General features: G+C 42.0%; 1 protein-coding gene across 1 annotated transcript in view; it reads left to right on the top strand.

Annotated features, from left to right (window-relative positions):
- Positions 1-19,923, top strand: part of PAX3 (paired box 3) — a 97,162-nt gene that overhangs the window by 64,592 nt on the left and 12,647 nt on the right. The window contains exons 5-7 of the mRNA XM_004674241.2: positions 495-700; positions 10,860-11,025; positions 11,907-12,121. Of these exons, the coding sequence (XP_004674298.1) occupies positions 495-700; positions 10,860-11,025; positions 11,907-12,121 (587 nt within the window). The remainder of the gene's footprint in view (positions 1-494; positions 701-10,859; positions 11,026-11,906; positions 12,122-19,923) is intronic.

The raw sequence follows: 19,923 nt of genomic DNA on the forward strand, positions 1-19,923 counted from the left end.
TGCTTAATAGGATTAGTAGCATATAGAAGTTTACAAGAATCCTGCCAATAGTTTTCATATACTAAGTCAAATTTGCAATATAGTTTTTGAAACGACCACATTTGTTAACAGATTTCCTGTTGTTAACGTTGGTGAAAATATAACAGAAACCAGGTTAACTGGGATTCATTCATTAGATATCACTGGTGTATCCATTAAATGCCAAGGATGAGGACCATACAAATGACATAAAACCTGTCCCTGTTTCTGAACAGCTTAGTATAAATAAGCCTAGAATGACAGATACAGCGAGCAATTATTTCTGCCTGAGGGTTGTGGGTGGCTTGGAGACGGGAAGGGAAAGAAATTAAATAGCAGCTAATGTCACCCTGCACAGAGGGACTTGGTGTCTATGGGAAGACATTGGAATTACTGGAAATAGGAATTTGAATCTATGACTTCATCAAACTCACCCTTTCATTTCCATTTCACTGCGATTTCTCCTGTGCCTTTAGCCTCAGCACCCCAATCAGATGAAGGCTCCGACATCGACTCTGAACCCGACTTGCCCCTGAAGCGGAAGCAGCGCAGAAGCAGAACGACCTTCACAGCAGAACAACTGGAAGAGCTGGAGCGAGCTTTTGAGAGGACCCATTACCCTGACATTTACACCCGGGAGGAGCTGGCACAGCGGGCGAAGCTCACCGAGGCCCGAGTGCAGGTACCAAGGCCTAGGCGTCCACATCCAGCTTAAATCCAGACAGGAGACCAGAAAGCAGCTTCTCACCCAAAGCACATTTAACCCAAGAACGTAACCCTGTTAGGAGGGGCACCTGGCCATGAATTCGCCCCTGGCCTTACGAACATCTTTCCGGGACCTTTTCGTTGTGCTTGGCCTCGGCTCAACAGCGTCATGTGATTGCTTCCACTTAAATTTCCCTTTGCGTTTGTATTGTTGTTCAACGCCTCTGCCCCCCTCCCCACGAAATCTCTTTTGTTCTGGGCACGCCTGTGGCTTTTAGGTGTATGTTACTTCCCTAGCCAAGTTTTCTCTTGGTAGTAGGCTGGAAAGTCCAATTAAATTTATTGATGGGGGATGTATTTCATTTTTTTTTCTTTCACGATGATCGAAGTATTTAATATGGGTGAATTTAAAAATGTCATTTAGCTAATTTCCCCTCTTTGTATTCCTACTATTTTGATATTTATGAAAATGTACCTTACTGTAGTCTTCAGTTATCATTACTGGGAGAATATAGTTCTCCCAGAGATAACACAGTACAGTGTCCATTCATTCATTCAGCATTCCAGCCATTCTTACTCTACCCTGCACTACATGGATCTGTGTGGATCCACAGATAATAGAAAAGAAAATTTGAGTGCTTCCTTTGTGCCAGGGACTTTATTAAGGGCTTTTCATGAATTAAAACATCTGCTCAGCATTAAAACCCTAGGCTAGTATTATTGTTATTCCCAATGTAGAGATAAGGAGACTGAGACCCAAACTATTTGTCACTGCAGAAAGTCACTTAGCCAGGCAGTGATAGGGGTGGCTTCTAGAGAGAAAGGTCATAGACTTCTGTGGCTTCATAGTAATGAAGATGTGCAAAGGTGTACACTGCAAATTTCTTACGTTAATAAGTCTGGAGTCACTTCAACAAACTATTTTATAACAAAAACCATTTGAATTATCTCTGGAACTCAGAGATTCTCTGAACCCTCGCTGAGTGGCTATTTTGGTATAATATGTTTCTGTTGAGTGACAGTAAATTCTTTTGCCATAAATGATGAGCTTTTCCCTCTAGGCAGTAAAGCACTTTTGAAAGAATATGAATGCCGTCGGATCCCCTGGACCTCTTTACTGCTGCTGCACTTGGGTGACTTATCTGGAAATGCTGTTTTATTCCCAGATTCTTGACTTTCATAGTTAAGTAAAGCTGGCGACTGCAGTGGGCTCGGCAGTCGATATGGTCTCCAGATTGATTAACGAGCTTTCTTTGCTGCAGCTAATTACTTCTCCGATTACAGAATTTTACAGAAACAGTCTCTTCCAGGCTACAGAGGCTAGTCCGAGAAATTGTTTTATTCCACTTGACTTTCCATATGATCTCAGAGTGCTGGGAAAGTGAAGGAATGCTAAGATGAATTAAGACCAGTTGATTGAGGAACTGCAAGTATAAATGGTTAGTAAAGGAGACACATAAATCATTACAAAAACAAAGTAGGTGTGTTAAGTGCCATCAGAAAAGAAAAGGGTAAGGGAAGGTGGTGGGGGAGGGGAGAGAGGGCGAGGGAGAGAGACAGGAGTTTAGCAGAGAAAAGGATGAGATCTTGATGGAGTAAACAAGAGAGGCTCACGAAGAGGGCAGATTTAAGATGATCTTGGAGACTAAATAGTCACTGGATGAGGGGTGGGCAGAGCACAGAAATAACAGGAGCAAAGCCTGAGAATTCAGTGCACATGAGTCACAGATCAGGTGACCTTAGACTTCCCTCAAGTCACATTGAGGAAACAGTGACGCTCAGTGTTGGTGGAGGGTAAGAGTGGTGGGGTGACTGGAAGGAATGGCTGGAAATCCGGGCTCTGAAACCCCGTGGAGGACCTGGGTTTCAGGCGGGGAGTGCCACTGGGGCTGACAGACAGTGGAGGTTGTGAGTATGAAATAGGTCACTGGCAAGGGGATGGGGAGGAAGGGCTGGTGCCAAAGCTGATTCAGAGACAGAATGGAGGCAACTGATTGTGTCAGCTGGAGCTGGGTGGAATGTGGAGTCCCAGGTGGGAGGCTGAGAGCAGGTGCTTTATTCTTGGCACCATGGACTCTCGCTCTGTATTAGGTCAGGTTGCAGCGTTCTCCAGCACTCACTACCACGAACTGCTTTTATGATAGTGTCTACCTTCTACATAAATACTCTATCAGTCTACAATGATACAGAGTTCACATATGGACCCACTGCACAGTATACGACATTGTAAATCACTACACTATCATATTAGAGCTCAACATTGCTAATGGAACGTGTATTAAATCTGTTTTGCTTTTGCGATAGTTCTGTGATCACCTGGTTGAAATACAAAGTTAAGTCCCATTCTTTCAGCAGACCTTTGGAAGTGCTAGCTTCATTCCAGAATTTGCAGCCTTTGTCCCTTGGCCCACCTACTGGCCTCTTCTTAAGACTGATCAACTTGGAGGCAGAGTCAAAAAATAAATGCTTACTTCAGAGAAATCACAAGAGTGAGGGGAGCTGGAATGCGTGCACTATAGCAATATCTCATTCTTGCCTTTGCTAAAAAAGAGGTTGGGAGACAGAATCCCTGTCCACAAGCCTGTGCTGTTCGAGCAGTGCCCAGCGTTCACATCTGGCGCGATGCATGTCAAAGGAGACTAGGGATGGCCCATTAACTTCCCGAGGACATAAGATCAATCCCATAAAGACTGGTTCATATTTTTCTATATAGTGACCTCCTCCCTCAAGCAGGGCCCTCATTAACCTCACAGCTGTCCTAATGTGGCTTTAACCCGGTGACTCTTTACATTCCTTATGGCTTCATTAGTTCCCATGAGACGCATCTTGTCTTGCACCATAGCTATGATCTACAGCCTAACAAATTCCCTACAACACCCGGCATATGGATCTTTTACTTAACTCAGCAGGAAAAAGAAGAGAGTAGTTAATCACTGATTAAAATGCCAGAACAAAATCCTTTAGTTTTTAGAAGGATCTGGGAAAGCAGTAGCAAAGTCAACTCAGTTTGAGTGATAGCCAGAAAGTGTGAGTTAGTTTAATTTGGGGCACCTGGGAAAACCAAACACCAAACCAACCCTCCCTTCTCCTCCCCTGCCCCCACATGTCTACATCCATTTTTTTTTCCTGAGGAAAACATATTTCTAAATTCTTTGGGAGAGATGAAACTAAAGCTCTAATAGTTTAGGTCTTTGTCAGTATTTCATCAAAATTTGTTTGGACTGTAGGAATGTTGTGCTTGTCATAGACACATCTGGGTATACAATCAACACTTTTTGGCCCCCAAAACTTATTTGGTTCATTTTCCTCCTAGGTTGGCATTACTATCAAATAATGGCAAGTGATAAAAGTTTTGTGGGGAAGGATGACTTGCAAATATTAACGATGTAATAAACTTTTTATAAGTCTTGCACCTCAGAACTCCACGAAGTAGGCAAATAGCCTCTTCCACCAGCAACCACCAGAGATCAGAAAGGAGGCTGACTTCTGGCCAGGTGTCAGAAGACAGGGTTTGAGCTTAGGCTTGCCCAAAGTGTTTTGTTGAGCAAGTCAGTGATTCTGCTGCAGTACTGCTGGGTTTCAGGTGTTGTTCGTTTCATTTTTAATTTAAAATATGGGGTGAGCGAGGTCAGATGATTGAGGTCTGGGGCCGTGGATGGCCAGAATTATTGTGAATGGAGTTCTGGGAGACTTGACCACAGAATTCTGTGCTCTGTGTGTGTGTGTGTGTGTGTGTGTGTGAGTGAGTGTGTATACACAAGTATTTACTAGGGAGAAGGCTTTCATTATATTTTTCAAATGCCAGCTCCTTCTATCCTGTCCCCCAAGTAAGCAGTACTAGGAGTCGTGATCTCACAGACCCCTTAGCACCAGTAATTTGGATTTCTCTGGAAAGCCCAGGAGTAATTTATTTATTTAAGATTGTTTATGCACACAAGAGCTGGGGTGCAGGCCGGAGGTAGGGGGAGCAGGGGTGAGAGGATTCATCAGAGGTAGAGTGGGGAGCAGAACAGACAGATCTACTGAGATACACTGCTGAGGGGAACAATGGGCAAGACAGGCAAGGTCTGTGGTGCCATGTGGTTCACCTCCCTGCCTGGGATCGAACTCGTGCTGCAGTGGCTATGGCTTAACCCATTTCGCCATCAGGGAGCCCCCCCCACCCCAAGAGCAATTTAAAATCATTTATCACATCTATGCAGGTCAGAAGTTAGGGAGGTAGGGGATATTTGACCTTGTATCCCATAGTGAAGCAAAAATAGCTTATCCAGCAATTCTCTGCAGGCACAGATTCTGACGGTGTGTGAGGCTGTGGTTGAGTATGTTGAGTGACCACGCTCCTTTGGCATTCAGAGGAGCTAGGCGTGTCTCCTTGTTAATCTTACTCATCCTCTCCCCAACCTGCTCATCCTTCTGTGGGCAAAGTTGGTTATTGGCAATGATGGGAGGACTGGAGAGAGTGTGGTGGAAACAGAGCAGGAGTGGGGTGTGTGAGAAGGTCCAGGGGCACCAGCAGCTTGTTGTGAATTTACCTACTTGGAAAATACTGTACTTAGTGCTATAGTATTAGCCATCACCTAATCATGTGTTTAATCAAGCATTTTATAATCTTGTTGAGAATTCTTTCTAAGGATTAAGTATTATACTCTCTCCCCATTTTCCAAATTGCATTTGGAATAATCCATCTGGAATAATGTAGGTCAGATTGCCTTTGAGGACCACATCAAAAATACAAACCAGTAATTTATTGATAGACAAAATTAGGCTTACACCTTGGGCCAATTAGCACTAATCCATGAAACTTGGAAGCAAATTTGACCTGCGCCTCCATTAAGCCAAACTGGCTTTCCATTGTTTGAGGTATTACTTGGCACTTTTCTGCTTGCTCGTGGGCACGAAGGATGTGGCTGTCGACCACAGAACTAAGAAAACAAGCCCAGGCTTTAGTTCTTGGCTTCTACAGATGGAGCTGTCAGAGTGAGATTTTGACTTAATAGCGAACATTTATTGAACACGTAGTATTTCTTAGGCATTTTTTTAAGGGCTTTGACTGTGGTATCTTATTTATTGCCATAACAGTCTTGTGAAGTATTTTTTTTTAAAGATTTATTTATTCATACAGAACTGGGGTACAGGCCAGAGATGTAGAGGGTGAGCGGATTCACCAGAAACAGATTGGGGAGCAGAACAGGCAGATCGAAAAAGTACACTGCTGAGGGGAGCAGCGGGCGGGTCAGGAGAAGTCTGCCGCGCCATGTGGATCTCCTCTGGGGTAGGCGGGGATCGAACTCATGCGGAAGTGGCTTAAGCTTCTCAGTGCTGTGCTTTAACCCGCTGTGCCACCAGGGAGGGCCAGTATTTTTAATGTCTCCTATTTAGCAGATGAGAACAGAGATGCTCAGACTGATTTGCTGAAGTCCCAGAGTTCAAATTTTGGTCTTTATTGTATCCATGTGATTGTAAAGTACCATCCAATGTACTGAGTACTTTTGTCATTTATAGTATTGTTTTCCCCAGCTTAAACTGTTAAGAAAATTGGTTTCTTAGCTCATGAAGAGAAACATTTATGAAAATCTTATTTTTTCATGACTCATTAGCATCTATTCCCTAATTATCATGTCATGGGGCTCCTTCAATCAATTTAAAATTTTCTTTAAAAAAAATCATTGGACTTTATCTTATTCCAACAGTAGATTTGAAGATCATTGCCAAAGGCATGAGATAGCTTTGTGGCAGGGTTCTGAGGAAAGAACCAGGAGGCAGATGGAAATAAACCTTCTGCAAATAAGGTAAAAAATTTGCTGTGAGGATAAGTTCTGGTATAATGTGGTCAGAATCAGGCAATTATAAGCAATACATTGTGGCCATAGTAGTTACCCACCAAAGTAACTACTTCTGTCCCCACTTCTTTACTGACCTAAGAATGAGATAAAGGCCAAGGAATGTTGTGTGGGAGAAGTCTGGCTACATTAAATTAAGGTCAACAAGGTAAGAGCTACTACTTTGTAAAATTTGTTTTTCTATCTTGTTGGGTAGGAAATTGATGAAACACTCATTTTTCTTTTTTGAAACATTAAAGACCAATTCGTCTCTGTGGCTATTGTATTTTTCAAACCAAAGAGGAGTTTCTAGTCAATGTAGGCATGAGTTCTAAATGTCTTCCGTCTATTTGTTCAGTGTTAGCAGTTCACAGTTGTCATTCAGTGGGTCACTCACTGATGATCTGGGAGGAATTAGTGATTGAGCAGTGAAAGATTAGCTGAGGTTCTTGGTCCCAATGGGAATGTCTTTTGGTTAAAGATGGGATGACAGCAGGTTCCTAGGATCAATATGCTGGGCCAGTTTGGGTATTGAAAATGAAGGCTATTTCAAGGGCACCTTTTTTTCCTATTAAAATATAAGATACATCTTTTATGAGTTTCAACGCATAAAGAAGACTGCTTCTCGATTTGCAAATCCATTGCATTTTCTACTAATGTTCCTTTTGGCATATTCAACTAGTTCTATGAGATGCAGAAAGCTGAGACTGGAAGATGATAGAAAAAGTTGGGTTAGTGGCTTGAAACAGGCAGGCCAGTTCTCAATGAGCCCCACTTGCAGGAATAACCCTCTGGATTTTTTTTTAGTTTAAATTTAAGCAATGTTTACATTTTTTCCTTTAGGACCTCCCTGGTGGCACACGGGTTAAGTCTCAGCGTTAGCAAACTATCTGAGCCACTGGAGCATGAGTTCATCCTTGGCCAGGGAGCTGACCCACGTGGCGCAGCAGATCTCTCCCGTCTAGCCCACTGCTTCCCCTCAGCAGTGTATTTCAGTAGCTCTGCCTGTTCTGCTCCCCACTCTGCCTCTGGTGAATTCTCTTACCCCTACACCTCTGGCCTGCAACCCAAGTCTTTTGTGCATAAGTAAAAAAAAAAAAAATATTTAAAACAGTAAATTCTTTCCGTTGGAAAACTCTGCTGAAGGCCTGTTTTTCAGCGAAGATTTGCTTAATTCTCTGTCTTCATTTTTTTAAATTGTAGATATAGTATTGTAAACATAAGAACTGTAAAATCAACCCCTAGTGGGTTTACTCAATGTCTTAAATATTTACTTGTATCATTTTTGAAAAGTAAAGTCAAAACCCTAAAAACCTTATACTTGGAGTTCTTTGGATTCAATCTTTTGAAGGTTTTTGCAGAAAATTATGATGTTTCTGTTTGTTAGTTGAGCAAAACATTTTTGATTTGAAAATTGGGTTATGAAGAGCTAGGATGAACTCAACACAAAAGTAGGTTGAGATTGATGGAGTGATCAGGCAGTCACCCCTAGTTAAATTACACTTGGTTTACTTTCTTGAAGGTCTCAGAGGAAGAAGTCACAGAGAGCCTGGCAATATACTTGGATAATAATAGAAGTGTAAACTCTTCTTCATAAAGGATCTCACCAGTAGAATTGAGGATTGTAACATTTGGAAAATCACCTTTTAGTACATAAAACTGGAGATGCATGATACATCAGTTGGTCTAGATGGGTGTGGGTAATACCACTTCACCTGAGCTAGGTAAATGTCATTAATCTTGAGGATGTATAACATCAAATATGACTGACTGCATAACATCAAATATGTCTGGTGTGGTGCAGTGCACTCTGGCGTGAATACAGCCTGGTTTCTTACCCTCTCCCTTCTCCAGTCAGCCCAGCTTGTCCAAGCACTCCCCTGACAAGAGTTTTCTTACCCAGTACCTCTGGGAGTCGTGGTAACATACGCTTAGACTTTGCAATGAGAAAACACAATAGATTCAGACCTGAAATTGAGTGCTGCTCATGCTATTATCCCAGGTGGCAATATATTAAATTAAGTAAGACTCTAATTCAATTATGTATCAACATGGGAAAATATTGACTTACCTTCTCTTCCTGTTGGAAACTTAAGGAGTATTAAATGTTAGTATTTTGAGGAAGTTCAAACAGCTTTCCTTACCAGTATCTTGCAACATGGCCAGAGAAGGCCAAACTTTTTCCGACAAATGCTTGGGTGAGTAACACTGGTTTAAGCAGATGTCTTAGCAAAATATTTGTGAAGTTGGGCTTTCTTGCACCAGCAGGGAGAAATTCCTTCTGCTCTTTTAAATTTTGTGAGTTAAAATCACAATTAAGTTGTCTCATTGCTAACGTGGTTCTACCAGGAAATCCGCTCCCATCTTTTCTTAGAGAATCTATTCTACAGTATCACTTCCATTTGATGACCTTTAAAAGATATTTTTTTTTAATATCTGCACTGTAAAGTGAGGTGAGACTCTTTCTCCACTCTAACATTTTCCTGATTCTTTGCATTTCCAAACATGGAACTTCTGTCCACATTATGTTGGTTGTTTTGAATACTCTGAATCCACCCTCTCCTTTTTTTTTTTCCAGATTTATTTATTTATACAAAGAAGAACTGCGGTGTTGGACAGAGGTTCAGGGAGAGAAAGGACTCACCAGAGACAGAGTGGGGAGCAGCAGGCAAGACAGGAAAGGTCTGCCACGCCATATATGGGTCAGCTCCCTGGTGGGGATGAACCCAGGTGGTAGTGGTGATAGCGCTGAGACTTAAACCCTATGCTTTTAAACTTCAGAATTTTCTCTATGTATTGTTTTAATATATTTTTTAAACAAAAAAAAATTTTAAAAGATTTATTTACTTATGCATACAGAACTGGGGTACAGGCCAGAGGGCAGGGGCAGTGAGAGGATTCACCAGAGAGAGAGTGGGGAGCAGAACAGGCCGACTGACAAAGCACACTGCTGAGGGGAGCAGCGGGTGGGTCAGGAGAGGTCTGCTGCGCCATGTGGTCACCTCCAGGGAGGGGATCGAACTCATGCTGCAGTGGCTTTAGCTTCTTAGTGCTGTGCTTTACCCCGCTGTGCCACCAGGGAGGGCCCTGTTTTTTTTTTTGGGGGGGAGGGCTCTGTTTTAATATCTTGCTCTGTACTCAGCTTATCCTATGCATCGCCTATGTGTCACTGAGATTTATTTGGCATCCAATCTCATGTAACTTTTAGCTGTGCCCCAGGCTTATTTGATCCATTTACTGTTCGAGACATTTGTCATCAGTCAGCTAACATTTGTATCATGTAATTATCATTTTTGTCCAGTGTTGGGAGAAGTGAAGATCGAGTGTATCAGTAAGTTTAATGTTTACAGTTGTCTATAATCTTTGTACTGGGCTTTCAGTCTCTAGGACCTATTTTTCTGCTAGATGCTACGGCCAGTGAACCTTTGATATATGAATTAGAAGATCTTCCAGGTCTCATTTGAGTGAATTATCACATATGCCCTCTGGAAAAATCTTTCAAAGTTCTACACATCCGCCCTGCAGATCGAGAATCAGGCAAGAGCACAGAGCCCCTAGAAAGCCTGTGTCCCAGATTCTCAACATTACACTTCTTGCTTCTGCTGCAGCTTCTCTCTACGTGCCTGCATCCAACTCTCGGGCTTTGAGCCCCTGGGAGGTTTTTGTTGTATCACATGTGGCTTTTCTGAATGGACCTGTTTAGTATAGTGCCGGACACAGCATATCCTAAGTGCTTAAAGCTGTTGGAAGAAAAGTAGCAAACTTATAGGATCTTGTAGATAAATGGCCTTTGTTTCTCAAAACACTGATCTGGCATTTACTGCTCGTGATGTCAGTACCATGTCCTACACCTTGAAAGGGAGGGTAAGATGGCCCCATTTATCCTCCTGATCAGTGTTCAGGATCCTCAGGATCTGTGCCTGTAGTGACCGACTGATAAAAACCTCAGCTACGAAGGTTGGCGTAAGAAGGCCAGGCCAGGTTAGGAGTGAAGAGTGTAGCCCCGAAAATGCTGGGCTCCACGAGGGTGGGAGGGTGGGAATGGTGGGGTGTTCCTACTGCTTCCACTCTTTGCAGCCCCTCTGCCCCGGTCATCACGGGGCTCCTGGGGGCTTTACTGGACCTTACAGCCCCTCTCCTGACCCCTGACATTTAACTCTCCTTTCCCCCCTGACAACACAACCCAGAAGGTGGAGGTTCTTACTGCTATTTGCCCTGTCAGTAAGGGGCCTTTAATCTGTTTTAGCATGAAAAATTCATTAAGAATGTACTATTATTTCATCAGTGAAATCCTCAAATTTTAAATTAAATCCATAGGTCTGGTTTAGCAACCGCCGTGCGAGATGGAGGAAGCAAGCTGGAGCTAATCAACTGATGGCTTTCAACCACCTCATTCCAGGGGGGTTCCCCCCCACCGCCATGCCGACTCTGCCAACGTACCAGCTGTCCGAGACCTCTTACCAGCCCACAGCTATCCCACAAGGTATGGAGGCGGGCGGGAGGAAGGGGTTAACGTCTTGCACCCGTCACTGTCTTTGCTGCCTGTTTCCTAGTGAGATGTCTGCTGAGCTGGTCTGGATGCTGTGTGTGTGTGTGTGTGTGTGCATGTGTGTGCTTTGCGTGAATGTGTGTTTGCTGTGTGTGTTAATTGCACTGCACCGAGTTGTTCTGAGTGTACCTGTCACTTTTCAAAAAAAGTTTGTTCTGTGGCATAGCTGAGTCTCTTTAGATCAAGTGGGTCACAATATAACACCATTTCGAGTATTTCCAAACAAAGCCACCTTCCTAAAGAAGTAAGCCATTTGATTTTCTTCTGTTAAAATTTCACCTCTATACTTGTGCTCCTGTCTGCCGGGAGCTGCCCGTTGTGATAGTGTGTCAGTGTGGCCATATGGGGCAGAACAATCCTTGGCGAATCCCACAGCAGTGCTGGGATCAGAGATGAGACTAAGTTATTTTGGATTTGGAAAGATGGCATTTCAGGTGTTCGAAATTATCCGATCACCCTCCTAATTAGATGTGCTGCGAATCTATTCGACAAGGAATTTGAGACTTGCCATTTGTACCTTGGTTTTTCCTCGTGTTGATGATTCAGAAGAGGTGTGCTGACATGATTTCGGAATTCCTATTCTGGGCATATGCATGCATATTTCCATGAAACTGTACCTGACTTGTGTATTTGCACATATGTGCAGAGACATGTCTCAGTTTGCTTGGGATGGCTCTTCGCTGCATGTTAAGAAATGCAGCTTGAAACTAACTTGACTTGACAAGTGGCTGCTGCGAGGCTTGGTGCCTTGAACTCTTGCTCTGAACCTTGTTGGCCTACCAAGAACTTCTGACTGACAGTCTTCCTCATTGTAGCTGTGTCGGACCCCAGCAGCACCGTCCACAGACCTCAGCCGCTTCCTCCGAGCACTGTACACCAAAGCACTATTCCTTCCAACCCCGACAGCAGCTCAGCCTACTGCCTGCCCAGCACGAGGCATGGATTTTCCAGCTATACAGACAGCTTTGTGCCTCCGTCCGGACCCTCCAACCCCATGAACCCCGCCATCGGCAATGGCCTTTCACCTCAGGTCAGTTCTGTGTTTCCAGACAGACGATTTGCTGTATACCAGAACCAAATAGTCAATTCCCCGAGGCGGTCCTATAATGAATTGCCAAATTTAAACCATAATGTATTCTTTATACAAGCCACATGATTTCAGTTTTCTAGTTTCCTTTTTCTCTACCCTTCCTACTGGCTGGATCAAAAGTTGTAGTTTAGACTTAAAATTCAAGTGCCTTTTTTAGTACAATCACAGAGATTTTAGGTTCATAGTCAGTTGTCAAGGTGTTTCTCCACGCCCAGTGTTAGGCTTTGATGAAGATGCGTGCCAGCACACACACCTTGAAAAGTTTTGTTTATTTGTTTATGTTGAAAATATAGGACCTAGTGGAAGATATTGCATGGGGGACAAGTCCTTCAATTCATTAGCTTAAACAGAATGACAGCACAATCACTTATAAAAGCTGAAGACTTGATGGGAGTAGCCGGCAATAGCATTTATAGGGAGTCCTGAGCTGGGCTCTGAGGATCTCACACACTTGGTTTTAAAATGGCCTTGGCCAGCTGATGAGGGTGGGTGGGGTGAGAGACTGAGTGAAAGCATCTTTAAAAAAAAAAAAAGACACAAAAGCTTTTATAAAACAATGGCAGAGAACAAGCAAACAAGTTGTATGAAAGGAGAGCCAGAAGATGACTCCAGAATCCTGGAATAAATAAGTGATAAATGCTCAAATTAGGGGAATGATGGCTCTTTGGGAATATATAGATATTTGAATGCTGTAATTGTTTTTCTAATTTGCATTGGACTATGAGCTTTTCTTGAGAGAGAGCATATCAATAAATTACCTTGATAATTACATGTCAGTGGGTTGGTTAAATTTCCTACATGCGGCATCTGTCTGAGGTTGACATTGTTAGCAGTCGTTTAAATACAGATCACTGATTTTATTAGGGAGCCCCTGGTCCAGGTGGGAAGGGTAACTGCCCGCTAAATTTGGAGAAATGTCACAAAGGGCTGCAATCTATAATTGCAATCGGGAATCTCTTCAGGGCTGAGAGTGAGAGTTTTAACAGCTTTATCTTTTCTTAACCCCCTTTTTCCTCTTGGTGGTTAGGAAAACAGAGAGAAGCTCAGAATGACACAAATGAAAAGTGAAAAGACAATTATACTCAATTACACACTAATCACTGACTATCACCGCTGCCGAAGCACCAAGAGGGCATTCTAATAGGCAGAAAATGAGATTTTAATGGCACAAAGGGTGGCCAAAATAACGACTCATATATCTTTGCCTTCTTCGTTTTCTTCAACTTGTGGTTTGTGTCTTGGGAGTGGGGTTCCTGGGCTCTGCACTACGGTGATAACTCCGAGCAGCTGAAAAGTTCAAAGCCCTTGGAGTTGAAAAGAATGAATAGCAAAGGCAATGAAATAAACATTTCTGCCTAAAGGCAAAAGTTCATAAATCCTTTTTTGTAACAGTAAATGTAATTAAGTTTCATAGATTCCTATAGCACATCCTGGGATAAAAAAATAAGAGGTAGCTTTAAACCTCAACCGAAAAATAACAACATGAAAACAATGCACGTGCTTCTGATAGGACTTTAATAAACTTAATTTCTCAGTGCTGGCATGTGTGAGCGTGATCATGCATGATAATCATGGACTTCTATTAATAGGTTCATCTTTAAAACGCCCAGATCTATATAGCACATAATCTGCTTCCACAGTTTAGAAGTCACATCAGAAGTAGTCGTATCTTGGCAGATTTTTACGCATGTTGTTTGGGACCATAGAAAAGCTTTTTATGGATATGACTTAGTTGAGAGTTTTCGTAAAAGTTAATTCCAACACTCACGGTTTGTAAAACGCCAGCCCCTAGGATTCCTTCCCTGGGCATTTCTAAGAGTTCAATCATAATAAAAAATAACTCAAATCTGCATTCTAGAATTGAAACTGCTAGTTCCTTTATTAATAGTGTATTAACTTGTAGGTTATAGTAAGTGTATTACATTGCATTATATAAGTATCACATTAGCGGCATCGCTAGCACTTGATCTTGAAAATGTTAATCCTGATTTCCAGAAGCCTGGCTGTGATTCCAGAATTGGTGGTAGTTGGGAATCACTCCAATATCAAGCAGTGGAAAATTCCACAGGCAGCTTTTCTTGTATATCTTTAGTATGTTCTTACACATTATGTTAATTCCATTCTTACTACCTTGCAAATATCCAGGATAGTTTGCCTTTTTTGCCACACATTTCCTCTTCAGCCCACCTCCATTTTGTCTTCTCCCATGACTTAGAAAAGAGATAGTCTACGAGTTCCTCCTTATTTCCTTTGGCATAGCTGGACCGTGAAAGGCAGTGAGTAAATCAGTGTCTTGACAAATGTGTATCAAATATTGAGGCTTTGGGAATTAGAACTTTCTATAGCTCGTAGGATTGATCACTTCTTAGGAATGGGTCCACTTCAGCAAGGAGGGTGGCTTGCCTACTTTTGGGAGTCTGACTTTTTAAAAAAGATTGCAAGAGATGATGCAGAGTCCAGGTCGCACTGCTTAGTTTCCTTGTTAACCTGAGATGAGAGGAAGAGAGCATGGTGAGCTTTAGTCTTCCTGCTTCTTAGGTCAGAATGCTTGTTAATATACTGGATCGTAGACTGAATACGGAACTCCTCATTTCTCCTCTTTGCCAAGCCTCCTCTTTGGATGTTCAAAATGCAGCTAAGTTAGTGGAGGCTCAGAAGTCTGCTGAAGGCCTAGCACTGGTGGAGCGGAATTGGGAGTAGAAACTCAAATTCTTGGCCCCAAGTCCAGATCTCTATTATCATCCTTTCTCAGTGGGGTGAAGAGGAAACAAGCTTCATGAAAAATAGAGGCAGGGAACTTTTGTCAGATTTTAAAATCATTTTGTTGATGCTAGTTTTCTAGACCTTTGGGTTGTTAACTTAGGATTTACTTTCTTTTTTTTCTTTTTCTTTTCTTTTTTCTTTCTTTCTTTTTTATTGCTTTCTACACATTCCTATCAGTCTTTTAACTTCCCCTAATAATAAAAGGACTGCATGCTTATGTAGAAAATCTGGGGGAAATTGAGTGTATGTAAAGTCGAGAAAAAGTTCCTGATGGCAATCACTGTGAAATACTGTCCATACTGGACCCACAGGCCTTTAAGAAAATGTAACTAAAATAGTTAGTGGAGATAACTGCCTCTGGCTTTCTTTCTCCCTTTACATTTCTCTATTGGCCTTTCCCCACCTATTCACTTAAATTAAATTGGACCTAAACAATTTTGTGTTATTGGGGCCCATTCCTCATACATTTCTTCAGGGTTGACTGTTGGATACTTTTTACAACTTGTTTATTTTGAATTTCACCCCTCCCTCATTGAAACTGATGTATTGTTTGCTATTCAGATTTGGAAACCCTGAGTTAGAACTAGTTTGAGCTGTTGCAGAATGGACTTTTAAGTTTTGGGTCAAAGGGTGAGGAGACACCACATTGATTAAGGCAATTGTGCCTGTGTATTGGATTTTAGTGTTTGGCTTTTAGTGAAGGTTTGTTTGGGGTCTCTAGCATATCTGTTCCCTGCAGCAAAGAGTCTTTGAAAACTTGGAGTCAGAGGAGTCATTAGCCAAATGGTATTTCTTAGATGCCTCCCGTCCTTTTCTCAGGGAAGGTCTTAGTTTTGTGCACAGCAGGTGTGAAGCAGAGGGTGACAGCGGCCAGCTAGTCAGTTGAGAACAGTGACACGCTAACGTGTGCTTTTGACTTGCCGGGTCTCACAGGCTGATACAAGCTTTCGGAATTTTAGTTACAGCCTCCCCCAAGCTGCCAAAAGGGATGGCACCCGATTTAATTGTTGGCGGGTTCATTTTGTTTTGAGGCCCACCACTAACCGTATCTGGGGTATATTCCCATTTTACTTTTGGAAAAACAAGACCTACGCGTCACAATCATCTAAGTGACTTACTGGCAGAGTTAAGAGGCAAACCCATCTTCCTTCCCGTTCTTCCTAATTCTTCTATAAACACAAATTACACATTTCACTTGCTGAAGAAGCATCATGTTCGAAGACATTTCCCATGGACTCTGGCACCGACACCCACCTTGATTTTCCTGCTGGCCTGGCTCTTCTCATGCCTGATCTGTCAGAGAACTTGAGATTCTCATGGTCTGTGAGAGTGGCAACAAGGCGAATCACCTCCACATCTTCTACTGTCTCTGAATTGCTTTTTATTTGAGCTACATAACCCTTTTAAGGGCAGACAGAGTGAATGACAAAACCCTCACTGACAGAAAAAAAAAAAGAACTTTGGAGCTCTCGGTGTGGCTGCTTTCTTCTGAAGGGTTGTGTTTTCTGGGCAATAGGGCCAAAAAAAAAAAAAAAAAAAAAGGGCCAGGGAAGCAGAGACTGTGAGTTTTCGGTCTAAACCAGATGAGATGTTACCAGCACCTTCGTGCACGTGCAGGAGAGAGAAAGGATCGCTGACTTGGGATCCGGCGTGCTAAGGAAGCACTAACAGATGCTCACGATGTGAGACTAATTAACATTTGGCCCATGTTCTTCTAATTAACTTTCCTCTGCAAGATATATTACCCCCACTGCTCCCCCACCTCCAAAACACACATAGAGAAACCCCCCAAAACCAGGCCAATTTAATGAACAAACTTTTATCATTTCATGCCAGCCCCACGCGCTGTCTACAAAACCCACCGTCCTTGGTGACAGCTTCGAATGATTTCTTGAGTGAGGCGCAGTATCAGTGCGTCAGATGACTTCTAGGAAGCTTTTTGTATTGTTATGTAGTGTATAGAAATGGGCCAACTTGGCTGCATTTAGGGTTCATCAACCATTGCAAATGATTCTTCAAATGTTTTGGGTTTGGTAAAACCTAAAACACATTTTTGCCCAGCACTTTTCCTCCTTAATTTTTCAAACTGTGTATTTTAGGGAAAATTTGATCCATATGGTTTTGATTCATTTACTCTTATATCATTGACATTTTTTTTTTCCTATGGAGCCATTTGATATCCAAGAAGCTTTCTGAGCCTTTTCTATGTTCATTTTAAGCATTTTCTTCCTTAAAAAGAGGAAGTCCTCTTTGCAACCTCAGAGGCCATAAATTTTGAGTACGCTCTCAATTCAGCAATACTTAAATACATTTGGTATAAATCTGGTTTATTATGAACACATTTTATGTTTAGAGCAGATGGGCAGATTTTTGTTTCTGGTTTATGAGTGAAACCAATGACAAAATAAGAAAATAGGTTTAAATTACAAAAAAAGTTTTGTTTTAGAGAATGTTTAACTGTTATTAATAAATCCCCATGGTAAAAACTATGCTCAGAGGCCTCCTTGCAAATTTTGTCCAGGTTCTGGGTAAGAAGTAATTGAATCACCAGTACACCTGTCCTATTTCATGGATAATCTGTTGAGGAAAGAAAAAATTCTCATAAAGACTTGTGCATGGGACTCCAAGTTGCTTCAATGTTTGCTCATCACTTAGCGTCTCAGGAACAAAGGTCTGCAGACCTCATCAGGTTTATCAGCCATTCATCTGTGAAGTCTGGTTGAACCATCACAGCTTTGTGGAGATGCGATATTGTCTCTGAAACAGACTAAGAAAGGGCAGAGCGATTTCTATCCTAATGGGACCCTATACCAATAGTGACGCTGCCAGGATCAACTTTTGTTCTTATTCACATCTTACAAAAGAAAAGCTTTAACTCAACCACCCATCCAGTTGCTTTTAAAGAATAATATTAAAATTGAGATTATTAGTGTGTAATGTATGTAAATTGCATATTTGGTGTCAGCTACGCTTATTAGGCAGCTTCTGCATTTCATGCATATATGTATTAGACGGTCGTGGTTCCATTTCAAATTAGATTTCAATTGCTCAGCACAGTTTCTTTTGACAAACATTTGTTAATCCTGAAACTTATTAGGGAGAAGCATTTAAGTGTTAATATGTGTACACAAAACTCAAGACTGCTTTTGATTTTGCTTGTCATTTTTTGGACCACACTGCTCACAATTATCTCAAATTCCTTAGCTGCCAGGCAAGATGATGGTTCTTTGTCCACTGAAGGTGGACAGCTTGCTAGGTAGGTTGGGTCCGCCATTGAGAAAGGTGGTGACGGGAATTTTGCACTTTTCTACAGAGAGAAAATCTCCTTCCGGGATGTCATGGGCAGTTTTGACCTTGTCTTGTCTCAATGTATTTAAAATAAGGCAGGTTTGCCCTGGTGGCAGGACCAGCTCCTGTTTGAGGAGAGTTATTTTTTTGGTACATATCCTGATTGCCAGGTCATGTGGCTTGTGGATTCCACACACATGCTGCAGACTTTAGCTACCTTCATCTTCCAGAACAATCCAGAGCAGGTGGCCTGCCATCACCCACTTCCCACCAAGGACGCTTTCTTTCCTTTTTACTTCCCAGCATTTCATCTGTGGAAGACAAATGAGCGATTTTGCTGAGAGAGATTGGTTGGGTTTCCAACAAACCTCAGGCAAAGAGGCATTCTGTGCAAAGGTGCAGCCTCTCAAAAGTTTGAGCTTCTGTTTCTTTTTGAAAGTAGCCCATGAGCCAGGTCAGGGCTGCAGAAGCCTCCGTGTTAGTGAAGGCTAGCAGAATGTTAGCAATTACTGATGAGCACATTTCAGCAATACCAGAGTAAACGCTGGCCACTCGCAGAGTTCTATTCTGCCAGGTTCGGTTTTTGAGCTCTTCTGCTCGCGGTGAAGACACAACTGTTAATCCACTTGTTGAACCAGTATAGGCTATAATTGACATGGTGCCTTGGGTTTTTCTTTGAAGGCTGTGGTTTTTCCTCTCCCAGACTGTGAGGAGAACCCTGGTTTGTCAGATCCAGCCACAGCCTTGAGTTTGTTACAGATTCGGAGAATTGTGGGCCATATAACCCTTTACTCAAAATCTTTTTTGTTAAAGAAAGAGAAAGAGAAGCAGCCAATGATGGAATCTCATATCAGGTCACTGAAATGAAACCCAAGAAAATGCTTCTTGTGGAATTAAAACTTTTTGTGTCTGTTGCATTGGTTTAAATAGAAACTTCATCAGCTGTGTTTTGCCTATATGTTGGGCAAGTCAAATGCAACACCCCAGGGTTTTTAGGCCCATTTGAATTCCTCTAGCCATTGAGGAGAAAAAATTGAGTGTGATAGCTTAGTCTACAACTAAGCTACTAGAATAAAAAGTTTTTTTTTGTAGTCAGTAATACACAGCAAAGTCGTGCTGGATTCTAGTGTGAGGCCAGTGATCTGAATCAACCCTTTATATGTGGTTGGAATGCAATGTAAAGCTTTTAATTTATTACTGCATTTGCAAAATGGCAATATCTACAGAAATCTGAATACTTGCATATTTATTCAATTAGGAGCTGAATGTGCGCTTTGTACTGCAGACACAGAAGACTGGATTCAGTCATTAGTTGTGTACTATTTTTTGTTGTTTTTTTTTTTTTCCCTAAAGAATCTGTCTCTGCAAAACAGTCTGGGTTTCATCAGAGGTGTATATTTTTCAATGTACAGTATAATATTTAAAAATTACTCTTGACATTTCGCTAGCTTAGTAAACTCGAGTTACTGAGATTAGTGATTGCATTGTCCTGCTGACCGGGAAGAGATAGTAAGCTGGGACAGTTTTGAGACGGTGCATCTTGTAAACTGACAGGGTAGAATTTCCTCATTGAAGGGAATTATTTCTTTTCTGTGAGATGAATATGCAGCCGGTCTTCAGTGCTGAGCTAATGAAGGAGGCAGGCATGATTTAAAAAAGTAAATATCTTTTTTTTCCATCAAAAAATACTC

The sequence above is a fragment of the Condylura cristata genome, unplaced genomic scaffold (assembly GCF_000260355.1).
Source record: "Condylura cristata isolate star-nosed mole 26May11 unplaced genomic scaffold, ConCri1.0 scaffold00002, whole genome shotgun sequence".
In the NCBI taxonomy this organism is placed as follows: domain Eukaryota; kingdom Metazoa; phylum Chordata; class Mammalia; order Eulipotyphla; family Talpidae; genus Condylura; species Condylura cristata.